The sequence below is a fragment of the Lepidothrix coronata genome, unplaced genomic scaffold (assembly GCF_001604755.1).
Source record: "Lepidothrix coronata isolate B3197 unplaced genomic scaffold, Lepidothrix_coronata-1.0 Scaffold199, whole genome shotgun sequence".
Classification (NCBI taxonomy): domain Eukaryota; kingdom Metazoa; phylum Chordata; class Aves; order Passeriformes; family Pipridae; genus Lepidothrix; species Lepidothrix coronata.
In genome coordinates this window covers 18,607-45,243 of record NW_016690379.1, presented here as the reverse complement: position 1 = coordinate 45,243, position 26,637 = coordinate 18,607, and the positions used below count along the sequence as shown (strand labels likewise).

Below are 26,637 nucleotides of genomic sequence, written 5' to 3'. Positions count from 1 at the left end.
CAGCGCCGGCCACCTCCTTTGCGTGTCGCAAGGCTCCGCCCCCTTCTCATTTGCATGACACGACCACGCCTGTCTGATTTAGGTAGCGCGACGGCACAGCCCGTCTCATTTGCATAGAGGCGGGTGCTATGTGGATCTCATTTGCATAGTGCGGGGCGACACCGCCCATCTCATTTGCATAGAGAGGGGCAGCTGTGTGTATTCCTTTGCACAGCGCGAGGCGTCACCGCCCATCTCATTTGCATAGAGGCGGGACTGTGTGTATTTGCACTGACCGCGGTGGCACCGCCCATCTCATTTGCATAATAATAGTGTCCCTATTGTATAGCACCGAGGCCCCGCCCCGCCTCATTTGCATACAGCGCACGCGCGGCGCGGACCGCGCTCCCGGCCGCCCCCTTTTTCCCGCGCGCCCGGCGCTCATTTGCATAGCGGATTTGCATCTCGTTTGCATGCGGCGCGGGGCCGCGGCCGGGCCGGAGCCATGTCGGCGGCGCCCCGGGGCTGCGGCGGGGCCCCGCGGGGCCGGACCGGCGAGAAGCAGTGCTGTGAGTAACCCCCGGCCCGCGGGGGGGGAGGGATGGAGGGATGCGGCTTCGCGTCCTTAAGGCAATTAAATTTCGGGCGGGGGTTCTGTGTGTGTGTGTGTGTGTGTCGAACGCTGCGCGCACCGCGGAGGGAACCGCGCGCCTTCCCGAAAACGCGTGTTCCTCCCGCGCGGGACCCGCACCGGGGGTGCCCGAACCCTGCCCGCCCTGTCTCCCTCCTCCTCGGGGTCACCTTGCCCCGCTCGCCCCCATCCTCCTTCTCTTCAGCCTCCTGGATGCTCTATCCATCCCCATCCCCTGCTTTTCCCCCCAGCTTGCCTCTCCCCGGGCATTTTCGGAGCCTGCCCTGGCTGTTTGCTGAGAGAACGTGACCGGTTTGTTAAAAACATCTTTTTAGAAACATCTTTCTTTCGCCCTTGGCGGCTCCTGCCCCGGTCGGTAAACACTTTTAGCGCTAAAAGCCGCGTTTTAGCCCCATTAGGCACCGGTTTTCCTGGTCCGCCTCATTAGCGAACACCTGGGAGACCACGGAGTGGTCAGAGCGCTTAATTAGCCGCGAGGACACAGCACGAGCTCATTATGGGATGCGCGAGAGCCCGTTAGGAGATGCACGGAGGTGGTTCGTCCATCCGGAGATGGGGTGGCTTTGGGTCGGGTGTCGCTTTTTGCTCGGCGGTGCTGCTGATGCTGCTCTTTTGGGGTGGGATTTTTTTTTTATTGCAGCATGGGCTTCCTACATGACCAACTCCCCGACCCTGATCGTGATGATCGGGCTCCCCGCCCGTGGCAAGACCTACATGTCCAAGAAGCTCACCCGCTACCTCAACTGGATCGGGGTGCCCACCAAAGGTGTGTGTCTGTGTGTGTGAGCATGTTTTTTTGCCCCTTGCTGGGAGATCTGTCAGTGAAATTCCATCAGCCTCACGCCCTCCTCCTCCTCTCTTGTGTGTAAAGTGTTTAATTTAGGGGTGTACCGGCGCGAGGCGGTGAAGTCCTACAAGTCCTACGACTTCTTCAGGCACGACAACAAGGAAGCCATGGAAATCCGCAAGTGAGTTGGTTTTGGGGGCTGGGGACACTCAGGTCTCGGCAGGCTCTGTGTTTGAGGAGCACAGAATAACATCTGGTGCCTGTGGAAGCAGGAGGGAACTGCACAGGGATCCTGCCAGAGGGGATGTGCGTGGGAGGGTTGTTGTTCACTTTGGGCTGCCAGTGTCAGGTGATGGAGCAGGTCGTAGATGCAGGTGCCTTGTGATCTCTGGGCCTCTTGGGAAGATGCAGGGGTGGGAGAGAGGCGTTTAAATCCCTCCCTGGTGGTTCAGAGGCTTTGCTGTGGGAATGCTTTCCATGAGCTCTGACAATCCCTGTTTCTGTCCCACAGACAATGTGCCTTGGTGGCTCTGGAAGATGTGAAGGCTTATCTGCTGGAGGAGTGTGGGCAAATAGCTGTAAGATTCCTCTGCACCAGAGTTTTCCATTGGGGTAGTTCAAAGCTGCCCAGGGTGTTTGGGGACCTGACTTGGGGCTGGTTTAAAAGTCTCAGTTAAATTTGCTTATTGCTACTCTTTTTTTGATAGGTGTTTGATGCCACCAACACAACTCGAGAGCGACGGGACCTGATCTTAAATTTTGCTAAGGAAAATGCTTTCAAGGTAGTGCTCCTGTGTTTGATTTGTGGTTGCTGCATCCAGGGACACTGTGGCTCCCTGGGGCAGCAGTTCTCGAGTGGAGTGGAGTTCTTGCCTCTCTGAAATGTGCTTCCCTGCCTTCTCCCTAGGTGTTTTTTGTGGAGTCTGTCTGTGATGATCCAGAGGTCATTGCTGCCAATATCCTGGTGCGTGCTGCCTTTTCCAGGCTCAGCTGCTGTGGGAACTCAGTGCAAGGTCACGGGCTCCGGTGGCTTAGGGGGATTGTCTGCAAATGCCTCGCTCTTCCATTTCACCTTGGGAACAGGCAGCTGGGGTTTGCAGGTTTATAAAAAGCTAAAGGAGCCGTTATGTGAGAATGTGGAAATCAAATGAAGCCGGGGAATGTTTGACCTTGAACTGTTATGTGTTGGTGAGGGAGGGCAAAGCTCACAGTGTGTCTGCCAGGGCCAAGCACTTCAGTGCCTTCAGAGTTGCCCTTTGTTTCCTCTCCAGGAGCAGGTTTTTCCTCAGGGCGGCGTCAAACAATGTGGATTTGTTGCAAAAGAGAAGAATAACCTTATTCAGCGTTGCTTTTGTTCCCTCTTGAGTTTGCTTTGCTCTCACAAAGCCACACTGTGTGTTGACCAGGAGGTGAAAGTTTCCAGCCCCGACTACCCAGAGAGACACCGAGAGAACGTGATGGACGATTTCCTGAAGAGGATAGAGTGCTACAAGGTCACCTACCAGCCTCTGGATCCCGATGCTGATGACAAGTAAGGAAATCCCTGGGCTGCACTTTGTGCTCGGGCACACGAGCTGCCTTGCTGTCTGTGGCTCAGGACACTCCACTGTGTCTGCTGGAGCCTCTGCTCTCCCAAAGTGTGACTCTGTGAAGGTGATATCACGGGTCCCGAGTGATTTGAAAGGATTTTTTCTCTAGTGGGATCGCAGAATCACAGAAAGGTTTGGGTTGCAAGGCACCTTAAAGATCACCTTCCCCCATCCCAGGTTGCTCCGAGCCCCGTCCAACCTGGCCTTAAACACTTCCAGGGATGGGGCAGCCACAGCTTCTCTGGGCAACCTGTGCCAGGGCTCCACCACCCTCACAGGGAAGCATTTTGAAGCCCAGCAGTTCAGCGTCTCTCCTGTCTGCTGGAGTGACCAGGGGCAGTGCTGGTGCCTTCCCTAGAGCATAAATAGCTGGGTTACACCCGCAGGTGGCACGTGCTTCGTTTGTAAAACCAGTCGTGTGGGTGTTCTTATTTTATGTTGACTCCAGAGATCTTTCCTTCATTAAAGTGATCAATGTGGGCCAGCGGTTCCTAGTAAACAGAGTCCAGGATTACATCCAGAGTAAAATCGTCTATTACCTAATGAACATTCATGTCCAGCCACGCACCATCTACCTTTGCCGACATGGTGAGAGTGAATATAACCTTGTTGGCAAGATTGGTGGGGATTCTGGTCTGTCACCTCGTGGGAAGCAGGTACGTGCCTGGCAGCACCTGGCTGCTGTGTCTGTGTTGTGTGAGCAGGGTCAGGGCCGGGCCCTGCGTCCCCCCCGGCGCGGGGCAGCCGGATCTTGCCGCGACCGCCACGGGCCCTTGAAATGATGCTTTTTTAACTACCCTGCTCTCCCTCCTAACCTCCCCTGAGCCTTCTGCTTTTCCCAGTTTTCCCAAGCGCTGAAGAAGTTCATCGAGGAGCAGGAGATTGTGGATCTGAAGGTGTGGACGAGCCAGCTGAAGAGGACGATCCAGACGGCCGAGTCCCTGGGGGTCCTGTACGAGCAGTGGAAGATTCTCAACGAGATTGATGCTGTGAGTGAAGTGCTGGTCAATCCCTTTGGCTTTTCTAGGTGGAAAGTAACGTTTAAAACCCAAATTAATCATGATAAAATCACCTGTTTTCTGTTGGATCTCAGCCGTTGTGATGAGGTTTGGGATGGTTTTAATGCTGTGAGTGAAGTGCTGGTCAATCCCTTTGGCTTTTCTAGGTGGAAAACAATGTTTAAAAACCAAATTAATCATTTTAAAATCACCTGTTTTCTGTTTATTTATTTATATATCATGGACCCCAGCCGTCATGATGAGGTTTGGGATGATTTTGATGCTGTGAGTGAAGTGCTGGTCAATCCCTTTGGCTTTTCTAGGTGGAAAATAATGTTCAAAAAAACCCAAATTAATCATGATAAAATCACCTCTTTTCTGCTTATTTATTTATATATCATGGACCCCAGCTGTGGTGATGAGGTTTGGGATGAGTTTGGTACAGGGCTGACAGTGTTTGGAGCTGCCAGACCTTGCTGGGGATGTTCCAGGTGGTGTGGGGGAAGAAAATAACACTGAACATCCGAGGCATCTGTCACACCCTGCTGGGTGGGCAAAGGTTGCTGCTCCCGCTCTGGTTCTCTCAGGAAATTGCAGGGTTGTTGCTGTGGAAGTAAAGGCTCATTTTCATCCCTGGCAAACATGGGGTTTGAGATAAAACCAAAACCTGTCCTCTTCAAACCACCCTGGCACACAGACCGAGAGCAGGGCTGTGTCTGATGCAACACCTGACATTTCCATCACACAGAGGGATCCCTGATCTCAGCCTCCTGCTTCTCCTTCCTTCCTGTTGCGTTGTTGGACCTCTGTTGGAGTGAGGTTTGTGGTAACAAGCTTGTCTTCCCTCAGGGGGTCTGTGAAGAGATGACCTATGCAGAAATCGAAGCCAAGTATCCAGATGAGTTTGCAATGAGGGATCAAGAGAAATACCTTTATCGCTATCCTGGAGGCGAGGTGAAAACCTTTAAGAGATAACAATAATACACAGTACAGTAAAACAAACACGTGTGTAGAATTGAAAGATTTGACTCAATTTTAACTTTTTCTGCCAACATTTACGTGAGAAACCGAAAGCATTAGGATGCCTAGCTCTCTTTTTGAGGGAAGGTTTATTGATATCCACGCTGTGGTGTGCAGGTGATGCTTCCAATCAGTTAATTGGGCTGCTTGCTGAGTCCTGGGATGCTCCCCTTGGACACAGAGGGGGTTTGGCCAAGGCCTGAATTGTCACTGAAAAACCATCTGGGGAAGGAAATGATTGTGGTTGTGGTCTGGAGTTTCTGGGTTTACTTCACAACCTGTTTAAATGAATCATTTGCTATTTTATTTGGGTTTTTTTCTTACTTCACTCGTTGAGTTACCAATAATCTGAATGCTCCCACAGTCTGAGGGCTCTGACACTAAGTTTCACCTTCTGCTGTTTGTTTTTTTTTTTTCTTTTAAACTATATTTACCACATCATCCAGTCGATACTTTAACTGATATTTTCCTGAATGTGACACTGCTAATTGCCACTTCTGCTCTAACCCTCTGTTTACAAAACCCCCCTTGAAGAACTCCTGGTTTCTTTTCCAGTCCTACCAGGACTTGGTCCAACGCCTGGAGCCAGTAATTATGGAGCTGGAACGACAAGGCAACGTCCTCGTTATCTCCCACCAGGCAGTTATGAGGTGCCTGTTGGCTTATTTTCTCGACAAGAGTGCAGGTACAAAAATAAATGAATGATTCTGGGGGCTGGCTTCTCTCACTGCTTCCTTCACAGGGTTTTTGGGAGGGTGGCTTGTAATTGCTGGTTTGATTTCTTTTTTTTTTTTTCACAAGGGATGAGCTGCTTAAAAAAAAAGAAGGAAAGCAAAGGTTTCAGAAATGCTTTAACCATTGCATTTCAGCAGTGCAGTGGTGGGAGAAATGCAGATTTTTTTTCTGCTGTTGGTTTTCTGGAGCTGTTTTCAGCAGTTGCACTCACAGAATGTATAGGGGACTATTTTTTTTTTTTTTAATGTAAAGTTTTTTGTGATGCCTCAGTAGCCTGGAAGGGTTGGCAGGAGTGCTCCATCCCTGGAAATGCTGATCCCTTACATGGCACACACACCTGGAAGTTACTTCCAGTCTGCTTCAAGCTCCTTTATGAAGCTCCAGTGAGTGGCACTAGAGTTCAATAAAACTTTTTAATGAGGTGGATAAGCTTCTAATAAGGTTTATAAACTTATTAGGTTTATAAACTATATACTTATAGTATCTAGTATATAGTTTATAAACTATAAGGTTTCAAATGAAGCTCCTGTGGGTCCGTGGCAGCTCTTGCTGTGGTGATTTCCCACCCCTGTGCTGCTGGAGAGGTTTCCTCTGGCTGGAAGTGGAATCAGGGAATTGTTTAGGTTGGAAAAGAACTTTTAGATCATTGAGTTCGACCCTTAACCTGCCAATTATTGGAGGATCCTGAGCCAGCTGGGCCTCAGGGATGGCTGGGATTTGCCAGACTGGGCTACAGTGTTATTTCCAAGTATGATTTTTTTTATTTCTATATATTTCTCTGGTGTAGATGGCTGAATGTCTGGGCACCATCCACACTCCCTAATCCCTAGATGGCTTCCAGAACACTTTTCATCGAACCAAAGAATGGTTTGGGTTGAAGGGACCCTTCAAAGGGTCTGGTCCAACCCCTCTGTGAGGAGCAGGGACACCCTCAACCAGACCAGGGCCGGTCCCATCCTGCTGCTGTGGGGCTGGGGAGGGGACAGGGGGGCTGTGGCATCACCTGCCTGGGCACAGGTGACCCCATAACACCTTCTGTGTCCTAGATGAGCTGCCCTACCTGCGCTGCCCCCTCCACACCATCCTCAAGCTCACTCCTGTTGCCTACGGTAAATACTGGCTTTATTTTCATTTTTTTTTCTGGTTTGTGTGTGTGGATCTGAGGGGCAGGGCTGTGTCCCTGTGTGGCAGCACCTGGCCATGCTGTAAAAGGGAATTATAAACAGGTTATTACCAGGTTAACATATAAAAGGTTAACATATGAAAGGGTTCTGGGGCGTGGGGGTGTTGGGGGGACAGTGGTGGGGGAGATGTGGGGGTGAAGGGTGTTCTGCCCTGGCCTCTCCTGTAAACAAGTGATAGTTGTGAGTTTTCCCTGTGGATGAGGGAGGCTGTTTGTGCCTCCAAATTTGGGGTTGACTCTGGGGTGCAGTCAGTAAAAATGGCTTTTCTGTTCAGACCCGTAGCCCAAAATAACCCAGGGCTGTGCTCTCACAGTCAAAGCCACAGAGCAGTTAATTCTGTAAAATTCTGTTCGTAGGGTGAACTGTGTATTTATTTATGAGCTGGTTTATTTTAAAACAATAAATTTATTCCTGCTCACTTTCCATGCTGTTTTCAATATTTAAAAAAAAAAATAAAACTTGCTTATTTAGTAAATTACTCATAAAAACTCCTCTTCCTTTTTGGTAAAGGTTGTAAAGTGGAGACCATAACCCTGAATGTGGAAGCAGTGAACACCCACCGTGACAAACCCTCCCTGAACTCAGTAAGTCTTGGTGCACACAGCTGGCTTTTTACCTTTTGCAAAAATAAATCACTGAACTGAGACTCCTAAACACCTGCTAGAAATGGCTGATGGGCTTTCAGTGAGCAGAAAGACTCACTTCATAATAATCCCCAGAAGCAGAATTAATTGTAGGCAGAATTAACATGCTTCCCAGGCCAGGGGGGAGATTTTTCCAGAGCTATTGTAGGAAGCAGAATGGACAAATTTAGGACATAGATTTTTAAATTCCAGGTCTCGTTCTCAGTTTTCAATGAGGTGTTTGTTGGTGGTGCTTGTTCATATTAACTGTGATGATTTCAAAAAGACTTGCCAAAAGGCTTAAAGTAGATTTTTCTCCTTGTCTTGATGAGTTTTCTCTCTCTGAAATCCTCTCCCATTACTTAAATAACTGTTTGACCATCCACCTTGTTCAGCGAAGTATGGAACTTGCTAAATCCATGGAAGTTGCTGCTATTTTAGGTTCTTGCTTTTGCAAACCCTTTTTTGCAGAGGGACTGGTCTGTCAGGGAATGCCTCAGTCATTACCTCTAATTAGCTCCCCCAATTAAAGAGCACAAACCAGTTCTGCTCAGCTGGTTCACAGGGAATCTAAATACATCACACTTTAAGTGTTTTTGGTATATTTAGGCTTTTAGCTGCCTCTTGTTGTATTTTATAAAGAGCTATTGGGCTGATTGCCTGGGATATGGTTATTTTTTTGTCCCTGATGCCGAGGGAGTGGAGAAACTGGGAACCTGCAGCTGTGGCTGGAGGGTTTGTGGAGCTCAGTCCAGCTGAGTGCAAATGCTAAAAATGAGGATATTCAGCAAGATTTCTGTGGCTGGTCCCGTGCTGGTGGTTTCCAGTTGGGCACTGTCCCTGCTCATGGCAGGGGACAGGACTAGATGATGTTGGAAGGTCCTTCCAACCCAAACCACTCTGGGATTTATCACTTTTGCAACTCGTGTGTGATCCCTGAGTTGAAATCATTGGAAAACTTGGAGGCTATTTCTGTTCTTTGCTTTGCTTGGGCATCACTGCTGCTTTGGGGGGAAAAGAAGCACAGAGAAGGGAGAGGCTTCTATTTGTTTATTTTTTTTGCCCTTCCTTTACATTGATCAATAAATAAATAAAACCCCCAAACCCAAACAAACCCAGACAGAGCCACCTAAGCAAAACAGAAATGCCAAAGGGAAGTAAAACTGCTAAAAAAAAGCACTTTCCAGTTGTCTCCAAGCCGGATTTAGTTGTTTCCAACACTGGTGCTCAGCTGGGGGAGGCACAACCCGGAGTGGGGTCACCGAGCCACTGCCCCACTGACCAGAGATTCGGGGCGGGGATGCCGGAGGTGTGTGATGTGCTTTTAAACTGTGGTTCCCCCCTTTTCATTCCTCGTGTGATTCCCTCCGTCTGGGATCATCAGAGGGAGCTCCCCAGCAGCCAGAGCCCTGTCAGGATGAGGAGGAACAGCTTTACCCCGCGGGCCAGCGCGGACACGGTAAAGCGCCCGCGGCATCACAGCCTTGGGAGCAAACCTCTCGACCTGCTGGGGCCTTTTCCATCCCTGGAAGCTCGAGATGGGGCTGACCAGCTGCAGCTGGAAGTCAGTGTCCAGGTGGTACCTTCCCTATGCTCCCCCTGCCCACCACCATCCGGGCTGTGCGTGGTCCTCTCTGAAGTCCAGACCGTTCCCGGGGTGTTGAGCGCTGTCTCTGCATGGAAATCATCCTGGATTGGACTCCCTTCACAAAAAAAAAATCACAAAAAACAACCCCCACTAAAATGGGAACATCCCCCCCCCTCCATGAAACTAAAATTCTGGTGCCACAGGCTTTCAGAATCAGGCTCTGTGCAGGCAAGTTTCCCTCAGTGCCACAGCGTAGGATCTTGCTTTCTGGCTAAAACCTGATTGGAAAGAGTTACAAATACCCTCTTTGTCCCGATTTTTTTTTTACTTCAGCCAAGTGTTGCTCCAGCCCCAGAGCGACTTGGTAGGAAATCTTTGCCTCTGGGATTTTATTGGTGCCCATTTCCCTGCAGATCCCAACGTCAGCAGCCTCTTGAGCAAAGTCTGGGCCCTTCGGGTGCCCAAATTGCAGCAGTTTGAGGTTATAAAATACTCCTGGATATTTTAGAGGTTGGAGTTTTGCAAGCTCTTCAGTGAGCCCAGCTTCTTGTTCTCCCTGTTAGCAGAGTAAGAGCCCAGGGAGCAAAAGAAGGGGTGATACAACACCAGTGTTTTCATACTTGGTGAGGCTTGACTTGGGCATCCCCAAAATCCCAGGGCTCCAGTGGGAAGTGGGCTTTGTGTTGGGGTGGGTTTGTCCCACAGCAGGTGTGGATGAGGAGCCTGGGCTGGAGAGGACCCAGACAGCTCATGGTCTGAATTTGGGGGTGTTTCCAGCTGGGCAGTCCCAGGATGGGGATCCCCAGCCCAGCTTCTCCCAGTTTGCAGTTGTGATCTGGAAGCCCTGACAGCTCTGGGATGGAGGAGCATTTAGTCAGCCCTGGGTTCTGGGGCTGTGAGGGCTGTAGGGATTGTGCTGTCCTGGGATCTCTTGCCTGAATGGAGCCCTTGGGATGAGCAGTGGAGTGAGGAGGTGTCCAGGTGCTGCAGCACACAGTGTCCATGCCTTGTATCAGCTCCTGCTGTGATACAAGCCTGCCCTGGGCTAACATGAAATTTTGGGGATGCTTCACTTCTTCCCTCATTTGCTTTGCTGCTTTTACTCTTTAAATCTCCTTTAAAACCCACTGTGAGCTCTCCTGTGCTTCTCTCTTTCCTTTGCAGCCTCCAGTGGGAAATGCTTCCCCCTGAGAACCACTGCAAGCAGCTTGTGTGTGCTCTCTTTTGGGTTAGTAAGTAGGACTTCTCTTGATTAATGTTGCATGGAAACCACTTTGGGCAAAGGCAAATGCACAGAGCAGAAGGGAATCTTTTGCTGTATAAAATCTGCCTTTAAGGGGGACAACAGTGGGGGAGGAATATATTGCCCTGCTGAGCCCACTGATCCGGGGGCTCCAACTGGGTTTACTGGTGCTTGTGGTGGGTGTTTGAGCCAGAGCTTGTTCCATCCCTGGGCCAGGACATGGGGTGGCTCCACAGTGGTGCTGCTGGGCTGAGCCAGGGGAGCAGTGCAGGGTCCCACGTGTGTCTCCCCTCTGCCTGGGCGTGGTGCTGGTTGTAGGGATTTCGCAGGAGGCACTGGATTGTGGTCTGGGGGGCTTTTGGGCAGATCCTCTTGCTCCTGGTGCTGTGGTGTCAAAGGGAGAGCTGGGTTTAGGGCAAGAAAGTAAAGCAGTAGCTGGCTCAGTTTCCAGATATCAGGGTTGAGAGAGGATTCCAGTTTGGGAGGGGATTTTCTCCCTCCTGTTCCACCCTGGCAGGGTGGTCCCCATGGAGAGGGGCCAGAGGATTTGGCTCCTCTCTGCCAGGTGAGGAAGGCTCAGCCTCTGCCTCTGTACCTGAGAAACTCCTGCTGGAATTAATTTGGCTGTTTGGATATATATCTTTTTGTTTTATTTGCATTTTGCCCTTGAAGTGAAACTCTTCCAACAGTTTTCTCAATGTGGCTGTTCTGTCTCTATCATTGGTATTTACAAACATATTATGGCACACAAGCCATGCCCAGAGAAGCTGTGGCTGCCCCATCCCTGGAAGTGTTGGACAGGGCTCGGAGCAACCTGGTCTAGTGGAAGATGTCCCTGCCCACGACAGGGGGTTGGAATGAGATGATTTTTAAGGTCCCTTCCAACCAAAACCATTCTGGGTTTCTATAATTTATTTTATTTTATTTTTTTCAGTTGTAAATAGAAAATATGTAGGGTCTGGATTTCCTGCCTGGTGGATTTTAAGTGTTGATGCCTTGTGTTAATTGTCAGCAAAATGCCTCCAAAGCTGTGCTATTTTTTTTTTTTCTTTATTGCAAAACAGAGCTGGTCAGGTAATGACAAATTGCAGATGCTGATTCACACACGGGTTTGCAGTCCCAAAGTGCTGCAGCTGAGCAGGCACTTGAGCCCTGTGAGGATTTTCTTTGCCCTGAGACATTGCATGAAGGGCAGCTGTGGGAAGTCCAGGCTGTGATTTGTGCTGACCTGAGCATGTCCCTGCTGCCTGTTGGACCCTGAATGAGGCAGTGGAAGAAATTTTATCAAAACTTATAAGTATTTATTGTGGTTAATATGCAAAATGATTGCTGTAATGGTTCTGGTGTTGTTCTGGAAGTGTGTTTTCCTATGGAGAAGGTAAATAAAAGTGAGTAACCAAGCTGCTTCATTACTCCTGAGGTTCCCCACTGAGCTTGTGTGACCTCAGGCTGTGCTGGGGGGCTTGGCAAGAGGATAAAGGGTGATGCAAAGTGTGAAACAGCTCGTTGTGTGTTTGGCTGGGAGTAAATAAGTCAATGCTCAGGTGGTTCCTGTCACATAGGGCAATTCCCTGGAGCTGGTTGGATCCTCCTGTCAGTGTGTCTGTCCATCCCCAGCGCTGAGCTGAGCTGTCACCTGCTTTACTATCTCCTGACTTCCTTGGTGTGACCTCAGCTCTGTATCTTTTCTTTGCAGAGAATGGCCAGTTTAACAGTGTAGAGGTTCGTGCTTTCCCCTTGGATCCTGCTGGGAATTCCATGGCCAGGAGGAGCCCTGGGACTGGAGCATCCCCGGAGCACAGTGAGCCCCTTCGGCCAGTACTCGCCTTGGACTGAGTTTTTAGAGTTTTTAGAGTGTGTCTCTGCCTGTGTCTTTTCTTTCCAAATGCTGGAATGTCTGTCCATGAGATTGGAGAAAATTCATTTATGGAGCTTTTTCAAGCTGCTTTTAATGAGCCAACGTATCCCTGGGCTTTTGGGATCTTTCCTCCTGGTTAGATGCCAAAACTAACCACAGTGTGATGACAAAAGAGTCATGTTCTTACTGGCTGAGGCAGCTTTTCTTTGGAAAAGGCACTATCAGACAAAATCCCCGAGTTTTTATTTATCTGTTACCATTTCCAAGTTATTTCCAAGTTCAAGCACAATTATTGTGTCGTTCAGCCACCCAAAGAGCTCCAGTTTAACTTTGTTTCCAGAACTGATGTGAGTCCCCTCAGTCTGAGCCTGTTCCTTTGCTTGGGAAGGCTTTTGCTTGGGATGTAACAGCACATCCCATTTCCAGGTCAGCACATCCCACGGGATGCCTCCTGTGAGGGACAGATGGGAATAAAACCTCCTGTCCCTCTCTGGAAGCAGCACAGCTACCAGTGCTTTTAAATCCCACCTCAAGCCCTACTTTAGATTTGCATCCTGACCTAAACCTCATTTCCTCTCTCTTTTTTCCTGCATTTTGTGGATGGTTTATCCATTACCTCCAAAAACATGGCTCTGCTTAGTGACTGGGAACAGTGGAGCCCCTGGGCAGGGTTTGGAGGAAGCACAAGATTTTTACCAGTTGGCTTTTTAACATACCAAATTTTAGGCCCACAACAAGCTTTTAACTTGCTTGTGAATCAGCTGTGAATGTTACCCATGTCTAATGCTGCCTTTCACATTTTAAGCTGGTTTTTTAGTGTTCAGAGCACACGTGGTGCAGCTGTGTCTGGCTGTGTCTGACTTAAATCCCCCTCAACCCCCAAATTTATAGTTTTCTCCCTCAAGCCTTGACTTCCATTTTGCCAAACTCCCATTTTACCCCATTCCAGCTGTTCTTGCAATAAGGGGCAAAACCCTCAGGTTGGATGAAGAAAGGAGTGTTTGGGTACAGAGCAGGAGGCTGTTCTGGACCTGCTGTTTCCAGTTGACTCCAGGATTTATCTGAGCAGTTCTGGGACACAGAAGTTGCTTATTTTAAATGCATAAATAAATGCTGGATATACCCATAGTTAGGGAAATCTGTGCCCTGGCTGTGGAGGAGCTCAGCAGCCCCAAAGCCTGAGGCTTACCTGAGCATTTTGAGCTCAAACCTGGTTGTTTTAAGACTCCCAGAGCTTTAATTTGATAAAACTGAGTTAGAGAAGACCAAGGCACTAAACCTGACCCCATAGGATTCCTGAGGAGCAGAAGCACATTATAATCTAAAGCAATTGTGCCACAGGGAGAGGAAATTCGGTGGCGAGAAATCGAATTTTAGTAGTTTTGCTCCTCAGGCTTTTCCCCCCCAGGGGGCAGGTTTGCTTCAGCCATCCGTCCTTGTGTTTTAAATATTTTTGTGCTTAGGAATAAGCCAGAAAAAAAAAAAAATAAAACGTTGAAGGAAGAGATTTAGAGCCTGTCCATGATAGTTTTTTTGCTGTCACGCTGCAAAAAAAGCTCTAAACGCACAAACCCGCCCGTGTCGGGCTGGCAGCTCCCACCAAAAAACCTCCTGCTCTGTGGGGAAAAAAAAGAAAAAAAAAGGGGTAGAAAACATACTGTGGGGTGTTTACGCACAACATGCTGTGATAACTTGTTAAAGAGTTGATTATGTTCGTTGTCATCGAGTAGTTAATGCTTGTAAGGAGACAAAAATATATATTTTTACCCGCCGGGATTTGTGAATGTCGCTGTTCGTGTGTTGGTGGTCGTGGCTTTTTTTTTTTTTTTAATCACTGCTAAAAAAATCAGGGCTAACTGCTAAAAAAATCAGTTTGGATCAGTGGCCGTGGGGGTCCCTTATTCCCATGGAGTGGGTCCTTGTTTTGGCCATGGGATGGAGCTTCAATCCTTCCCTGCTCACAGCAGCGTTTGTGCCTCGGTGCTTTAATTAAAGCCTGACTTGAGCCTTTTCCTCCTGCATTTTAGCCTTTGAAAGGCGTGTGTTTTTTTAAAACACAGGTGTCCAGAGCAGAGCAGCAGCAGATTTGTGGTCAGATCATTGCCCTGAGGGTGAATCATACCCGCCGTGCCAGGTCCTGCTGAGCCCTGAGTGCAGGGCCGGGGTGATGCCAGTGAGCCCACATGTCTCCTGGCAGGTGCCTGTGCCAGGTATTTCCTTGAAATCACCTGATTTCCTTGGCACTGGGCGTGCAAATACCCCAGATAAACAACAATTGCACAATGGGGTTGGGGGGTTTTTTTTCGATACTTTTGATTGAACAGGATTTAGCAGCAGCTTGTGCTGCCAGGGGGGAGCAGAGCTGGTGTCGTGGGCTGGGCAGGTGGAGGTGTGGTGGGTTTGGAGGTGTGAATGTTGGCCTGGCACCTTGGAGAGCATTTTACCATGAGGGGGGGTGTGTTTCTGCAACCCTGTGATTTTTCTGCCCACGTGTTTGGTGGTGGTGGCTGCTGTCACCTTCAGTGAGCAGTGGCTGGGCCACCCATGGGACTAATGGGTCACTGCAGAGAAAAACGATCCCTCTGGCAAAAAACCCGCTCCATCTCTTCTGCCAGCAGTGGGGAAAGCTGGAAAACGGGCAAAACATGCTTAAACCCAGCCTGGGTAGCTTATTTGTGTACACTGGCTGTGACCTTGGAGCTGCCACCTCTGTCAGGCGTCCCCTTCCCAGCAGTGGGTGATGGTGGGGAAGCCTGGCCCTGGTGCCAGGTGGGCAAGGAGCAGCTGTGGGATGAGAGGCATCAGCAGCAGCATGGCCAGGACCCACCTGGCCTGGGGAGATGTCCCCAACCCTCCCCCTGTGCCCCTCTGGAAGGTGCTGGGGGAGCACTGCCGGTGCCACCTCCCCCTGTCCCCGCTGCTCCTCGGTGCCTGAGCACTGTTGGCAGGCTGCCTCTGTATTTAGTGTTTGCTGATGTGGATGTCACCCATCTGCTTGTAAACTTCCCTGCTCTGCTGCCTTCTAATGTGGGGGGTTTTTTTTAGGTTTAAAAAGCTGCAGTGTATGTCAGCTTGTGCTGTATGTTGTGTACTCTGTGCACTTGGGCATAAAGAGCCATCAGCCTCTATTTACAATAAAGAGATTTAAAAAAAACACAGATCATCTCCTCTGTTCTTTTCCATTGTTTGCTTTAACTGCTCACAGTGTGCTGGTTTTCTGAGACAGTGGTGAATTCAGGGAGTCTCTGGAATGTGTTTGGAGAAAGAGGGTCTGCAGGGGCGGGCAGGTGTCCCTGGGTTTTGGGATTTGAGTTGGAAATGGGGAATCTTACACCCTGGTGCTGTTCCCCTTCCCTCATCATTAAGGGTGTTTTTATTGGAGCTATTGGAATTCAGATATTCAGGGTTTTTATGGAGCTGTTAGGGCAGGAATGCTTTTTTTTAAAGCACATCTCTTTTTTTTAGGAGAAAAAAAGACATCAAGAGGAGCAACTGGTGTGACTCTGATTTCCAGCTGGAAACCAGCTGGTCCTAAAGGGACCAAAACTCCTTTTATCCTGTTTATGCCACTCCAAGCTGTGGGTTGAGGAGGTCTCAGGGTTGTTCAGCAGCTGCCACAGCAGGAGGTGGTTTTTTGTGTGGCTGATGCCCACGACACCCTGTGCAGATGCTGAAAGACCTCCTGTGTGCCCCTGGGGGAGCTGCTGATGTTTGGGCTCACAAATTGGCCTGTTCTGGGCCATTTGGAAAAACAGAAATCCGGGAAGCCTATGTTTGTGTTTGTGATTAACTGGATTCCTGTAAATATTTTGTAGATGTCAGTGCCTGTTGTGAGCAAGTCTCTGCTCATGCAGCCTCCTGTTGTGTTCTGCAGAGAAGGAACTAAACCAGGTGAACTTCAGGTGAACTTCAGGAAGGTAATATTAATATACCCCACTCAGGGTAGGGATGTGGTAAATTGTTCAGGCAAAACCCTGTCGGATTTGGTAGAACAAACAAAAATAAGAAGCACAACCTGGGGTAAAAAGTCCATCACCAACTTGATGGTGACTCCAGCCTGGATGAAGCTGTCGAGCCAAAGGAGCAAGTGGTGACAACTTCTACCAAAAGTTGGTACTGGAAAAGGAGCCACCAGCAAGAGCTGGATTCAGGAACAGCTTGCAATGAGCTGAAGGGCATCTGAGTTTTCATCAAGGCCAGGTTGGATGGGGCTTGGAGCAACCTGGTCTAGTGGAAGGTGTCCCTGCCCATGGCAGGGGGTGGGACAAAATGAGGTTTAAGGTTCCTTCAACCAAACCACTCATTGACTGTGTGGCCCTGGGTGTTTGGCTCTGAGTGATGCTCCCTGGGGCCTCACACCCTGCTGAGCTCCAGCTGCTGGGGCTTTCATGGGAAGGGGTGGAGCTGGTTGAAGAAACCACTTTTTGAATGCTGGCCATGGGCTTCTGAGGTCAGGAGGGATGAACTCATGGTTGATGTGTCCCTCTTGAGGAGACCCCCACAGCATGCCTGAGGTCCAGCACTGGCTGTGTGCCATTGCTGCCCGGTGGGGCAGCTCAGCAAGGATCATTTCAACAAAGACTTGGCAACTCCACACAATAAACCAAACAATTTCAACATCTGCTTGGGTTGCATTCAGTTTTTCTCGTGTTTTGCTTTGTGGGTTGAATAAACTACTTCCTTCTTGCTTGGGAGGAGTTAATGATTTATGGGTCAGCTGGCATGACCCCGGGTTCTGCAGAATTCTGCAGAAAGCTTTTCTCCATGGAGCCATAGCTGAGCGTGTAGGCGGATCATGACTCCTCCTTTAGCTGTGCCTGGAGCCAGGGGACTGGATGGGAACAGGCACTGCTTTGTCTTGGAAGTGCTGAACGTCCCAGGTCTCCATCTCCTGCCTCCACACCTCCAGGTAAGACAACTCGGAGCCACAGAGCTTTTAAGTGTTGCTCTTGGGAACTGGGTTGGAGCTTTAGTGCAACTCCAGCAAGCACAAAGATCAGTAAATTAAATCAAATTATGCCAGGAGTTGTGTAACTGGGATTGAAGGAAAGGCAGAGGAATGAAACAGCCAAGGGAAGTGTTGGGTTTGGGGCAGAAAGCATCAAGGTGGAGCCTTGTTTCCAGGAGGAAGGCAGGTGCTCAGACCATCTGTAACATTGGGAGAGTTTAGGCTCAAAAATGATCCTGGGTAATACAGAGAGGACTCTTACTGATCTCTAGGGCTGGTAGGTCCTAACCTGGCAAACTGGAGTTAAATTCCATTTGGTAAAGCAATTTGGTTTGATTGACTTGCATGTTTTATAGCTTTACTCAGTTAATATTTGCACAAAATTAATGTAACTTTTACTTCTCTCCCTCTGAGGGTAATTTATTGTTAGGGGACTGTACCGGTGACTCCAGCAGGATTTAATCTGACTAGGAATTTACTTCCAGGAGATTTAGCACTAAAAATAGAGCGTTCTACCCATAAGAGACATCTCGGGGAACTTTTTCCACAAGGCACAGACAAAGTCACGGCCCTGCAAGTGTTACTTTTATTGACTGGCTGGGAAGAACAGTGATGGCAATATGGTGGGTTTAAGTTGAAGCTGACAAACTATGAAGTGTTTATTCTGTGGTTTGAGTGAAGATATTAGTCTGTCTTGGGGTTTTTTTGCTTCCAGAAAAGGAATTCTGCTCCTGTCCCTTCAGCTCCCCAGCCACCACTGCAGGCACAGCTCGGGGATGGAGAAATAAGACCTGTTCACTTACCCTCAGTGTAAATACCCCTCTACTATTTTTACAGAGATTTGGCCCAGGGAAAGAATGTGGTAACATCTGTGGGATCTCCAGACAGGAATAAACATGTCAGCTCTGGAGCCGGGGAGGCAGCGGGATCGCACTGCCGTCCTTGGGTCACTCCTCACTGCTGCTCTCATTGTGACTGTCCACAGTAAGTGAATGAGTCCCTCAGGATAAGCTAAGATCCCTTGAAGGACAACCTTCTCCTGGCTTTCACAAGGCTTGGATCCTTCTCTTTTCCTCATTGCCTTTGCGTTTCAAGAGCGTTGTAAATCTTTGTGATCGGAATCCATCTTCCTTTGCCTTTTTTCCACTCTCTGTGGAAAGCAGATGGAAAATTATTCTAGCTGAGAAAGTGCAATAATTATTACTAGCTGGGGAGAAAAAAAAATGCCTAATCTGGACTTTGTGGCCAGCCTTTGAAACTTCTGGGTGAGGAGCAGGACCTGGAGGGGTGATGCTCCTCCTAGTCCCCTGCCAGCCACAGTCACAGGCTGCACTTCTCCTCTTTGCTTTGAGGAGTCTTTGGGCACTGCAATGCCCTCAGAGTGAATCAGACCTGAAATCCCACTGGTTTTCCTCCCAGCCCTTTTCTGATGGAGCTCCTGTCCGTAGGTCTCTGCGATGCTCCGCCCCGTCTCCAGTCTGCAGAGCTCAAGGAGCGGTACCAGAGCACTGCCTCATTTCCCTACAATTCCAAGGTGGAATACGTCTGTCGTCCGGGTTATGTGAGAAATCATCACGTCAGCAACGTCCTTGTTTGTGGACTAAACGGGATGTGGCACGGATCAAGGGACATATGTACAGGTGAGTGTATTTTGGGTTGACTTGGTCTTCCTGGTCTAGTGAAAGGTGTCCCTGCCTGTGGGAGGGGGTTGGAACAAGATAATCTCTTAAGGTTCCTTCCAACCCAAACCATCCTGTGGTTCTGTGACTTCTGATGGTTTTTGTTTGCTGATGCTGGAGCAGTATCCAAAGTATCCATAGTGAGCCCAGGGGGTGGTGGGCAATGAGTGACCTGACATGAACCACTGGTTTTATTCCACTAAGTACTGGCAGTGATGGCAGGAGCTGAAATCTGCTCTGATGCTGGCTGTGTTTCACTGCTGACTCAAAGGATGCACTTTGTAACTCTTGGGTCAAAAAAAATAAAAGTATCTGACTTGCAGTAGGAGAATCCTTTAGTTGTGAGGAGACAACTAAACCAGTGTTACTGCAAACCCTGCTCAGGCTGCAGAGGCAGCAGGTCATGATGCGAGTCTTGCCAGCATCGTGAAAACATGGAATAATTTAGGGTTGGAGGGGAAATCTGGAGGTCTCTGATCCATCCCTTTGCTCAGTATTGGAGGAGTCTTTAAGTAAGAGCTGACTGAGTGCTGTTGTCCCCAGCCAAGCATTGCACCTACCCCGGGGAGCCGCCCAACGGCAGACTCATCCTGGGAGAGGAGCTCAGTTTGGGTTCTTCAGTGAACTTCACCTGCAACACTGGGTAAGCCAAGAGCACTTGGGGCACAGGGCCTCTTCTTCTCCAGCTGTTTTTCTAAAGTTTTTCCCCTCTAGATTAAAGCCTGTGCTGTCAGAAGCCTCGCCAGTGTAGGTAATTGCAGACCCTGACTGAAATATCTTTTAAACTTTGAGAGCTTTAGGACTGACTGAGTGTCTTAAACTCCTCCTTTGAGGCAGTTCTTCACAAACTCGTGTTCACTCTCCTGGCTCTTTCCAAACCATTCCCAATGTTTCAGTATCATTTTGAAGAAAAGGCATGAACATTGAACTCAGAGCTGTAGAGATGGCTACAGCCAGCTGATAAAGTAGATGTTTTTCCTTAGAAACGTCATTTTTTTAGTTTAAAAAATGCTTTTGCCAAAACCCAGTGTGTCCTTGAAAAAAATGACACTGATGGCCAATTTCTGATCTGCTGTACTTATGACAAATAAGCCCAAAGCATCCTGATGGCGATGTTATTGGTGATAAATCAGAACTAAATTTGCCAAGCAATTCCCTCTCCCCTGTTCCACACAGGTACAGACTGCTTGGAAATTCTAAGATTACTTGTGTGATTAAAAATGGGGCTGTTACGTGGGACAGAGATATTCCCATGTGTGAGGGTAAGTAGAGTTCCTTAATTATCTATTATCTATCCTTTAATTATCTGGAGTGTGACTGGGGCTGGATAAAAAAGCTGTTGCATTGCTCTGCTGAGGATTTTGGCATTTCAATGCGTGGTGGAGCCTGGAAAGACATTTTTAATTTGTGTTTTCCTTCCTGCACCATCCTGCAGAAATATTTATTCGCTCTCTGGGAGCGAGGCAGCTGCATGTGAGACTGGGATATCACAAAACCATTCAGTGCCTGGTCAGAACTGCTGCCTTTGGGCTGGTGTGCAGCTCCCTCGAGACCTGCCCTTAATTTCTGACCCTTCTGCCACCTCGTGTTTCAACTTTTTTCTTCCCAGGCCTTTGGTTTAAAAATCAATTAAATAATTTCTCTCTTCCTCTTTCTTCCCAACTGCCATTTCCCCCCAATTCCACAGCGATTCCATGTGAACCCCCCCCAGAAATAGCTGATGGGGAGCACAGTGGGGCTGACAAGGAGCTCTTTGTGTACGGAGAGTCCATCACGTACCGGTGCCGCAGCGCCAGGAGGGCAGAGAGACCTTTATCCCTGGTGGGAGAAGCCTCAATTTTCTGCACAACCACGGACAATGTCAATGGTGTGTGGAGCAGTCCAGCCCCAGAATGCAAAGGTGAGCTGCTGCTGTGCCCAGGGCCGGGGGTGAGCCTGCTCATGGCAGCACCAGCCCCTTCACAGCTCCTGCTCTGCTCAGCTGTTTTCCTCCTTGGAAGCTTCTCTCTCCTTCATCTTGCTGGAATCACCTCTTGCAGACGAGACCCTCTGAGTCTGGTAGCTGTAACAGGAGTCAGAGTCTCCCATCATGATCATCCTGTCAGCAAGGACATGGGAATGGGATTTTATTTGTGTTCACAGACCAGAGGATGCATCTTACCCGCTGGCCTGTGTAAAATGTAACACCTCCAACACCTCCTGTGACACCTGCTGCCTTCCCTGTGTTCTTGTTATGCTTTGCCTTAATAAAAAAAAATGCTGTGGAGTGAAGTAAGATGTACAAAGATACCTCGTCAGCTGCCTGGTCACATCCACCTTCAGCCTTTTTGGTGGATGTGCCTTTAGCAATGAGAATGTTTTTAACACCCTCATCTCCCCTCTTGAGCCTAACTGCTGATTCCCTGCGTTTCCCTGGCACAGTGGTGACCTGTGAGCCTCCAAGGGTGGCGAATGGGAAGCTGCTGAGTGGGTACAGGTCCGAGTACACCTACGGAGACACCGTCGTGTTCGACTGTAACTTCCGCTACACCTTGAACGGCAGCGACGCCTCCACGTGCAGGGACAACAACTTCTGGGACCCCCCTCTGCCACTCTGCCAGCTCAGTAAGTGTGATGGTCCCACTGCTGCTCCACCTGCTCCAGCAGCTTTGCTTCAGGGGATTGTAAAATCCTTAAGGTTGGAAAACACCTCCAAGGTCATCGAGTCCAACCTTTGACCAAACCCCACCATGCCCACTAAGTTCCCTTCTGAAAAAGCATGAGGTCATGAAAGGGATGGCTCTAAGACTGAAATTTTTGGGGTTTTTTTGGGGGGCAAATCTCTCTGTAGCACTTAGGTGACTTTAGGAGTTTATGACTTGGGGCCATAGAGACTAAAGCCTCATCCTGTTCAAGCTGGAGAGCTTTTCTCACTAGAATTGAAAGGGACTAAATTAACCTTTCTATATTTAATGTTTCAGAGTTTGTTGTCAGAGCCTCAAATAATATAAACTTGATTAGAAATTGCATCTCATTGTAACAGTGAAAATTACCATGCAGTCCAAAATCATAGAATGGCTTGGGTGGGAAGGGACCTTAAACCTCATCTCATTCCACTTCCCTGTTATTTCACTAGACCAGGTTGCTCAGAGCCCCATCCAGCCTGGCCTGGAACACTTCCAGGTGTGGGGCAGCCACAGCTTCTCTGGGCAACCAGTGCCAGGGCCTCCCCACCCTCACAGGGAAGAATTTCTTCCATGTATCTGATCTAAATTCAGTTTAAGGCCGTTACCTCTTGTTCTGTCACTCCATGCCCTTGTGAAAAGTCTCTCCAGGGAAAAAACTCATATTTGCGTGTCCTCATTTGCCTCCTCCACCATTGCTGAACTTGGATGATTAAGTGCATCTCAGAATGAGCAACATGAGCCTGTGATTTTTACCCAAATTCTCTCGTACCGCCACGGGCCTCATTGCTGTGCCACTGGCAACATCCCTAAGTTGGTGTCTCCCCCCCAGGTAGCTGTCCTGACCCTCCAGATGTGTATAACACCGTTAAAGCCAGACTTGCTGGCAATCTGTTCCCTGTGGACACTGAGGTCACCTACGAGTGCCTGGAGGGCCACCAGTTCAGAGCGGGAGAAACCACGCGGGACATCCGCTGTCGGCCGAACTTCACGTGGGATGAAATCCCCCCACCATGTGAAAGTAAGTGTTTGTCCCTTTGGCTCGCCTGGGAGCTGCCAGAATTATTGCTGAGTGAAGGAACTGCATGTGGAGAGTGAGGTGGGGGAAAGGGGGATGCTCCAGAGGCCCAGCTTGGCGCCGCGCTCATCTTTGCTGTGACTCTTGATTTCTTCTGATTTATTCCCCGGCTGCAGAGTTTTCTTTGCTTTATTCACCAGCTCTGCTTTCTAGTCCCTTGAACCTCTGGAAAAAGCTGTTGTGGTGTCGAGGGTCCCTTGTTCCATCCAGCAGGGAGGCTGCATGGCAAACATTCCATCCCCCAGGATGGCCCAGGGGTGGTTTGGGGGCAGATTTAATGTCGTGATGTGTCTCTGTCCTACAAAGCATTCTTCCTTCTGCTCACAACGAACCTGCTGTCGCCCAGTTGGCTTTGCCGTGGTTTCACACTTGCTAACCTGTGGCATTTCTCAGGAATTCGTTGCCCAGATCCACACATCCCGAACAGAAAGTACACATGGTACGAGAGAGACAATTACTTGTATGGAAACACACTGGAAGTTACGTGCAAAGATGGGTTTGCCTTCAAAGGTCGTGGCAGCAGCATCACACTTCGGTGTAGGAGTGATGGCAGATGGGATCCAGAGCCGCCAGAGTGCGTTCCAGGTGGGACAGAGTTTGTGAAACGTTGATTTGGGGACTGCTTATTTTTTGACTGCAAGATTTGGGTTACTCTGTACGGGTGTAGTTGTCTACTGACATTCCCAGAAAAATCTACCTGTGGCCTCAGATGGTGATGGTAGAAGCCAAAGAGAATTTTGCTCCACTGCTACGTGTCCCCAGATCTGGCTGTCCTGTGTTAACTTGGAATACACAGGCAGCAAAAGGTCCAGGTGGATCATTATATTGCCTGGGAATTGCCTTGGAAAAAGTACAGGGTTTTGGCAGAGCTGAGCTTGTGTCTGGGGAGTTGGGGGGTGAAGGGCTGCGTGTTGGAAGCTTCTAGAGGGTTGGGAGGTCTCTAGGAAGCCTGGGAGACATTCACCCAGCTGGAAGGGGATGTGGTTTGTGTTTTGGGATGGTTTGCTGACACGAGGCTTGGGAGCAGCAGATGTTCTCAACGCGTTTCCCCTCTCAGAAGAAAACGCAACAGCGTAAATACCTCACCCTGCTCCAACTCCTAACCCAGCAATGGGGCACCACAGCATCACCCATGAGCCCAAAAGCTCAGGGAAACCTTGCCAGGAGGAAAGAGCCTGCTCTACCTCCCACGCACTAGAGCATGGATGATTCCTTGTCCTGGCCTTCGGGGTTACAGAGGAAGCACCGAGACCTGTATTTGGATGAGAGTCATCTTTTGTCCAGGGTTTATATTTCTTGGTAACTCTTCTCCATAGAAGTCCTTCCTGGAAATACATGATGTCCTTTATTTCCCGCTGTTTCTAGAACCTCAGTGCCCGAAGCCAGACATTCCTCACGGAGTAGAGGTTCATAAAAGCAAAAGTGACTACACAGTGGGGACCCAAGTGCAGCTGACTTGTGATGAGGGCTTTTCCCTCTGGGGCCCGGACTCGACCGAGTGTCAGGCTGATGCAACCTGGGCTCCTACCTTGCCCTTTTGTGACAAAGGTACGTGTGACACACAGATGAGAAGAATTCCCGTGCTCTGGTGTTAGAAACAGCCATCAGTAGGTGATCTCCCCTCAGCTCCTGGGGAACAGGGTGCTGATCACCAGCTCATGGGCTGAGCCAGGTGTTCCCTCCCGGGAGATGGAATCACTGAATAATTAAGGTTGAAAAAGACCTTCAAGAACATCAAGTCCAGCCTTCAACTGAATCCCACTATGCCCACTAAACCATGACCCCAGTGCCACATCCACATGGTTTTTGAACACTTCCAGGGGTGGTGAGTCCACCACTGGAAAAATCCCAATATTTCCTGATATAGATGTGACCCAGGTAGGAGCTGAGGGAGAAGTGGGAGCCTTGAGCTGGTGTAAGAAGCCAGGCAGCAACTTCTTGTGAATTTGCCTGACAGCAAACATGAAGCGAACTCTGTAGTGATTTCTCAGAAGTGACTTTTGAGTCTCACCTGAATATGATAATTGCACATTTCTTTTCTTATCAATTCCCTTTATTCCACAGCCTGTGGCCCCCCTCCAAAAATCTCCAATGGGCAGCACGATGGCATGGGTAAGAAGTTCTACTACGGCGCCAGCGTGACCTACACCTGCCCAAAGGGTCTGTCCCTCATCGGGGACGAAACCATCTACTGCACCTCTGATGATGGGGAGAACCTGACGTGGAGTGGACCTGCCCCAGAGTGCAGGGGTGAGTGAGTGGTTTCTCCTCTGTGGATCTCCTGAAGCCAGGACCTGGCTAAGCCCCAGCTCCATAACTTGCCCAGCTCCAGGAGCTCCAAACCCCGAGTGCATTAACCAGTGCAGCTCCTGTGCCAACATCTCGACACCAGCAGCTGTTCACTGACACCTCAGGGTCTCCTTCAGCAGGCAGCTGAGGGTCAGTTGTGGCATTTGAGTACAGAGCTGCTGCAGAGAGCATCAGGAGGAGCAGCTCTGCCCTGCCTGTCCCTGGGCAAGGGCAGCAGCCAGACCCCACTCCCAGCTCCGCTCTCTCCCCGCAGCGGTTCGGTGCCCCAAGCCCGTGGTCGAGAGGGGAAGGATGACCCCCCAGAGGTTCACCTTTCCCTATGGGGTGGTGCTGCAGTTCTCCTGTGATGAAGGCTTCGCCCTGAGTGGTGCTGCAGAGACTCAGTGCCAGGCTGATGGCAGCTGGCACCCTCCTGTGCCCACCTGCCAGCCAGGTGAGTTCCAGCCCGGGGGTGCTGCTCTGTTGTATCACCAGCGATGGGTGGGATCTGCAGAGCGTTTTCTCCTCCCTCTCCTCCCATGACATCGTTCTTTGACTTGCATTTCCCTTTCAGTTCGGTGTTACAGACCCTCGTGGGACCAGGACTTAGAGTTGCCTTGGAACAAATTGTGGTATGAGGTGAATGAAACTCTGTCCTTCTCCTGCAAACGTAACGGACGGTCAGGGCTGGCTTCAAAAACTACCTGCTCAGCTAATGGCACCTGGGTACCACCTCTCACGTGTGTAAGTACCACCAACCTGCCCAGGTTTTCCTGTATTTTGTCCCATTTATGGTCTGGAATAGCCTTGGTCCAACTTCATGAAGGTGGTTGCTTTGTCACCCCGCGGTGGAATCTCACGCTGTCTTTGTTTTGGTTCTTTTAAAGAAAAAGCGTGAGACCTGTGAGAAGATTCTTCAAAATAAAGCAGCTTTCGAGTGTGGAATTCCTCTGACAGAACTGAAAACCCTGCTGGAAGTCCAGAAACTCTACCTGGAGATCCAGAAACTTGAAAGGGAGCTAGAAATCAGAGCATACAGCTGACTGGTGTCACTGGTATTGTAGCAGCTGTCCTCTGCGTGTTCAATAGTGATGCTGACTGAGGATTTTTTTATGGCTTTGTAATTCCTGCTATTACTTAAGTAGCCAAAACAGAATTTAGCAATCGGCCACAGAACAGATTTGGTCACGTGAGGAGTCAAAGTGACTTCTGACTCATTCTGTAAGAGCTCAGTGGGTTAAGTTTGTACATCATACCTTTAAAAGCTTTATATCTGTTTGCTACACTTGGCAATGCACAGTTAGAAAGCAACTGAGTGGAAAGTAAGTTGTTGTGTGGTACAAACAGGCATGGGAGTCACCAACCCTCACTCACCTCACAGCTGCTGCACCTCTTCAGCCCAGTATAGCCCAGTGCTGCCCAGTTTATCCACTATGTATTCACTCACCACTTCACTGCATTGCTTGTGACCAAGAGGACTTCAAAGCCTGTCTTATAGCAAAACTAAAATGCCAGGTTTTCTTCCCGAGCAGGACGGATGGATCCGAGGGCACGGCAGTGCCACATCTCTGGGTGTGCACCAAGAGCAGAAGAAAGTGTAAAGTTAAAAAAAAAAAAGGCTGGTTTTTTTTTCTGCAACATCCAGTAGAGGGGAAGTGCTGTGTAGATCGTGTGTCTTGTGATGGGACCCAGGACTCCTTCACCACAAGGTTATAATAAAACTG

The 26,637-nt window shown here is 49.3% G+C and overlaps 2 protein-coding genes across 8 annotated transcripts; both read left to right on the top strand.

The window, feature by feature from the left end:
- The first annotated feature begins 495 nt into the window (after positions 1 to 495).
- On the top strand, positions 496 to 15,412 carry PFKFB2 (6-phosphofructo-2-kinase/fructose-2,6-biphosphatase 2). 7 transcript variants are annotated; one of them, XM_017832247.1, is made up of 16 exons: positions 496 to 548; positions 1,272 to 1,397; positions 1,503 to 1,599; positions 1,930 to 1,996; positions 2,126 to 2,200; positions 2,326 to 2,382; positions 2,825 to 2,949; positions 3,456 to 3,663; positions 3,850 to 3,996; positions 4,855 to 4,959; positions 5,581 to 5,710; positions 6,807 to 6,869; positions 7,455 to 7,528; positions 8,952 to 9,143; positions 10,320 to 10,383; positions 12,095 to 15,412. In XM_017832247.1, exons 2-15 carry the CDS (start codon positions 1,286 to 1,288, stop codon positions 10,344 to 10,346), a joined length of 1,479 nt encoding a protein of 492 aa, XP_017687736.1. In that variant the 5' UTR covers positions 496 to 548; positions 1,272 to 1,285; the 3' UTR covers positions 10,347 to 10,383; positions 12,095 to 15,412. The 7 variants fall into 7 exon arrangements, with proteins under 7 accessions (XP_017687736.1, XP_017687735.1, XP_017687733.1 ...); XM_017832246.1 differs by lacking the exon at positions 496 to 548 and adding an exon at positions 1,137 to 1,167 and having other exon boundaries at positions 8,952 to 9,131; XM_017832244.1 differs by lacking the exon at positions 496 to 548 and adding an exon at positions 1,137 to 1,167.
- A 1,548-nt stretch (positions 15,413 to 16,960) lies between these two features.
- On the top strand, positions 16,961 to 26,548 carry LOC108505847 (complement component receptor 1-like protein). The gene is made up of 14 exons (XM_017832261.1): positions 16,961 to 17,165; positions 18,042 to 18,188; positions 18,653 to 18,844; positions 19,427 to 19,526; positions 20,060 to 20,145; positions 20,571 to 20,783; positions 21,305 to 21,487; positions 22,379 to 22,567; positions 23,018 to 23,209; positions 23,990 to 24,172; positions 24,689 to 24,874; positions 25,188 to 25,367; positions 25,488 to 25,657; positions 25,801 to 26,548. Exons 2-14 carry the CDS (start codon positions 18,101 to 18,103, stop codon positions 25,954 to 25,956), a joined length of 2,118 nt encoding a protein of 705 aa, XP_017687750.1. The 5' UTR covers positions 16,961 to 17,165; positions 18,042 to 18,100; the 3' UTR covers positions 25,957 to 26,548.
- Positions 26,549 to 26,637: the final 89 nt, after the last annotated feature.

Excerpts from the sequence above, each read along its gene's own strand:
- PFKFB2 (XM_017832244.1), top strand. Across the intron at positions 2,383-2,824 it reads TCATTGCTGCCAATATCCTG|GAGGTGAAAGTTTCCAGCCC; the intron begins GTGCGTGCTGCC and ends TGTGTTGACCAG. Across the intron at positions 6,870-7,454 it reads GCTCACTCCTGTTGCCTACG|GTTGTAAAGTGGAGACCATA; the intron begins GTAAATACTGGC and ends TTTTTGGTAAAG.
- LOC108505847 (XM_017832261.1), top strand. The coding sequence starts at position 18,101 with ATGTCAGCTCTGGAGCCGGGGAGGCAGCGGGATCGCACTGCCGTCCTT. Across the intron at positions 18,845-19,426 it reads ATCAAGGGACATATGTACAG|CCAAGCATTGCACCTACCCC; the intron begins GTGAGTGTATTT and ends TGTTGTCCCCAG. Across the intron at positions 20,784-21,304 it reads TCCAGCCCCAGAATGCAAAG|TGGTGACCTGTGAGCCTCCA; the intron begins GTGAGCTGCTGC and ends TCCCTGGCACAG.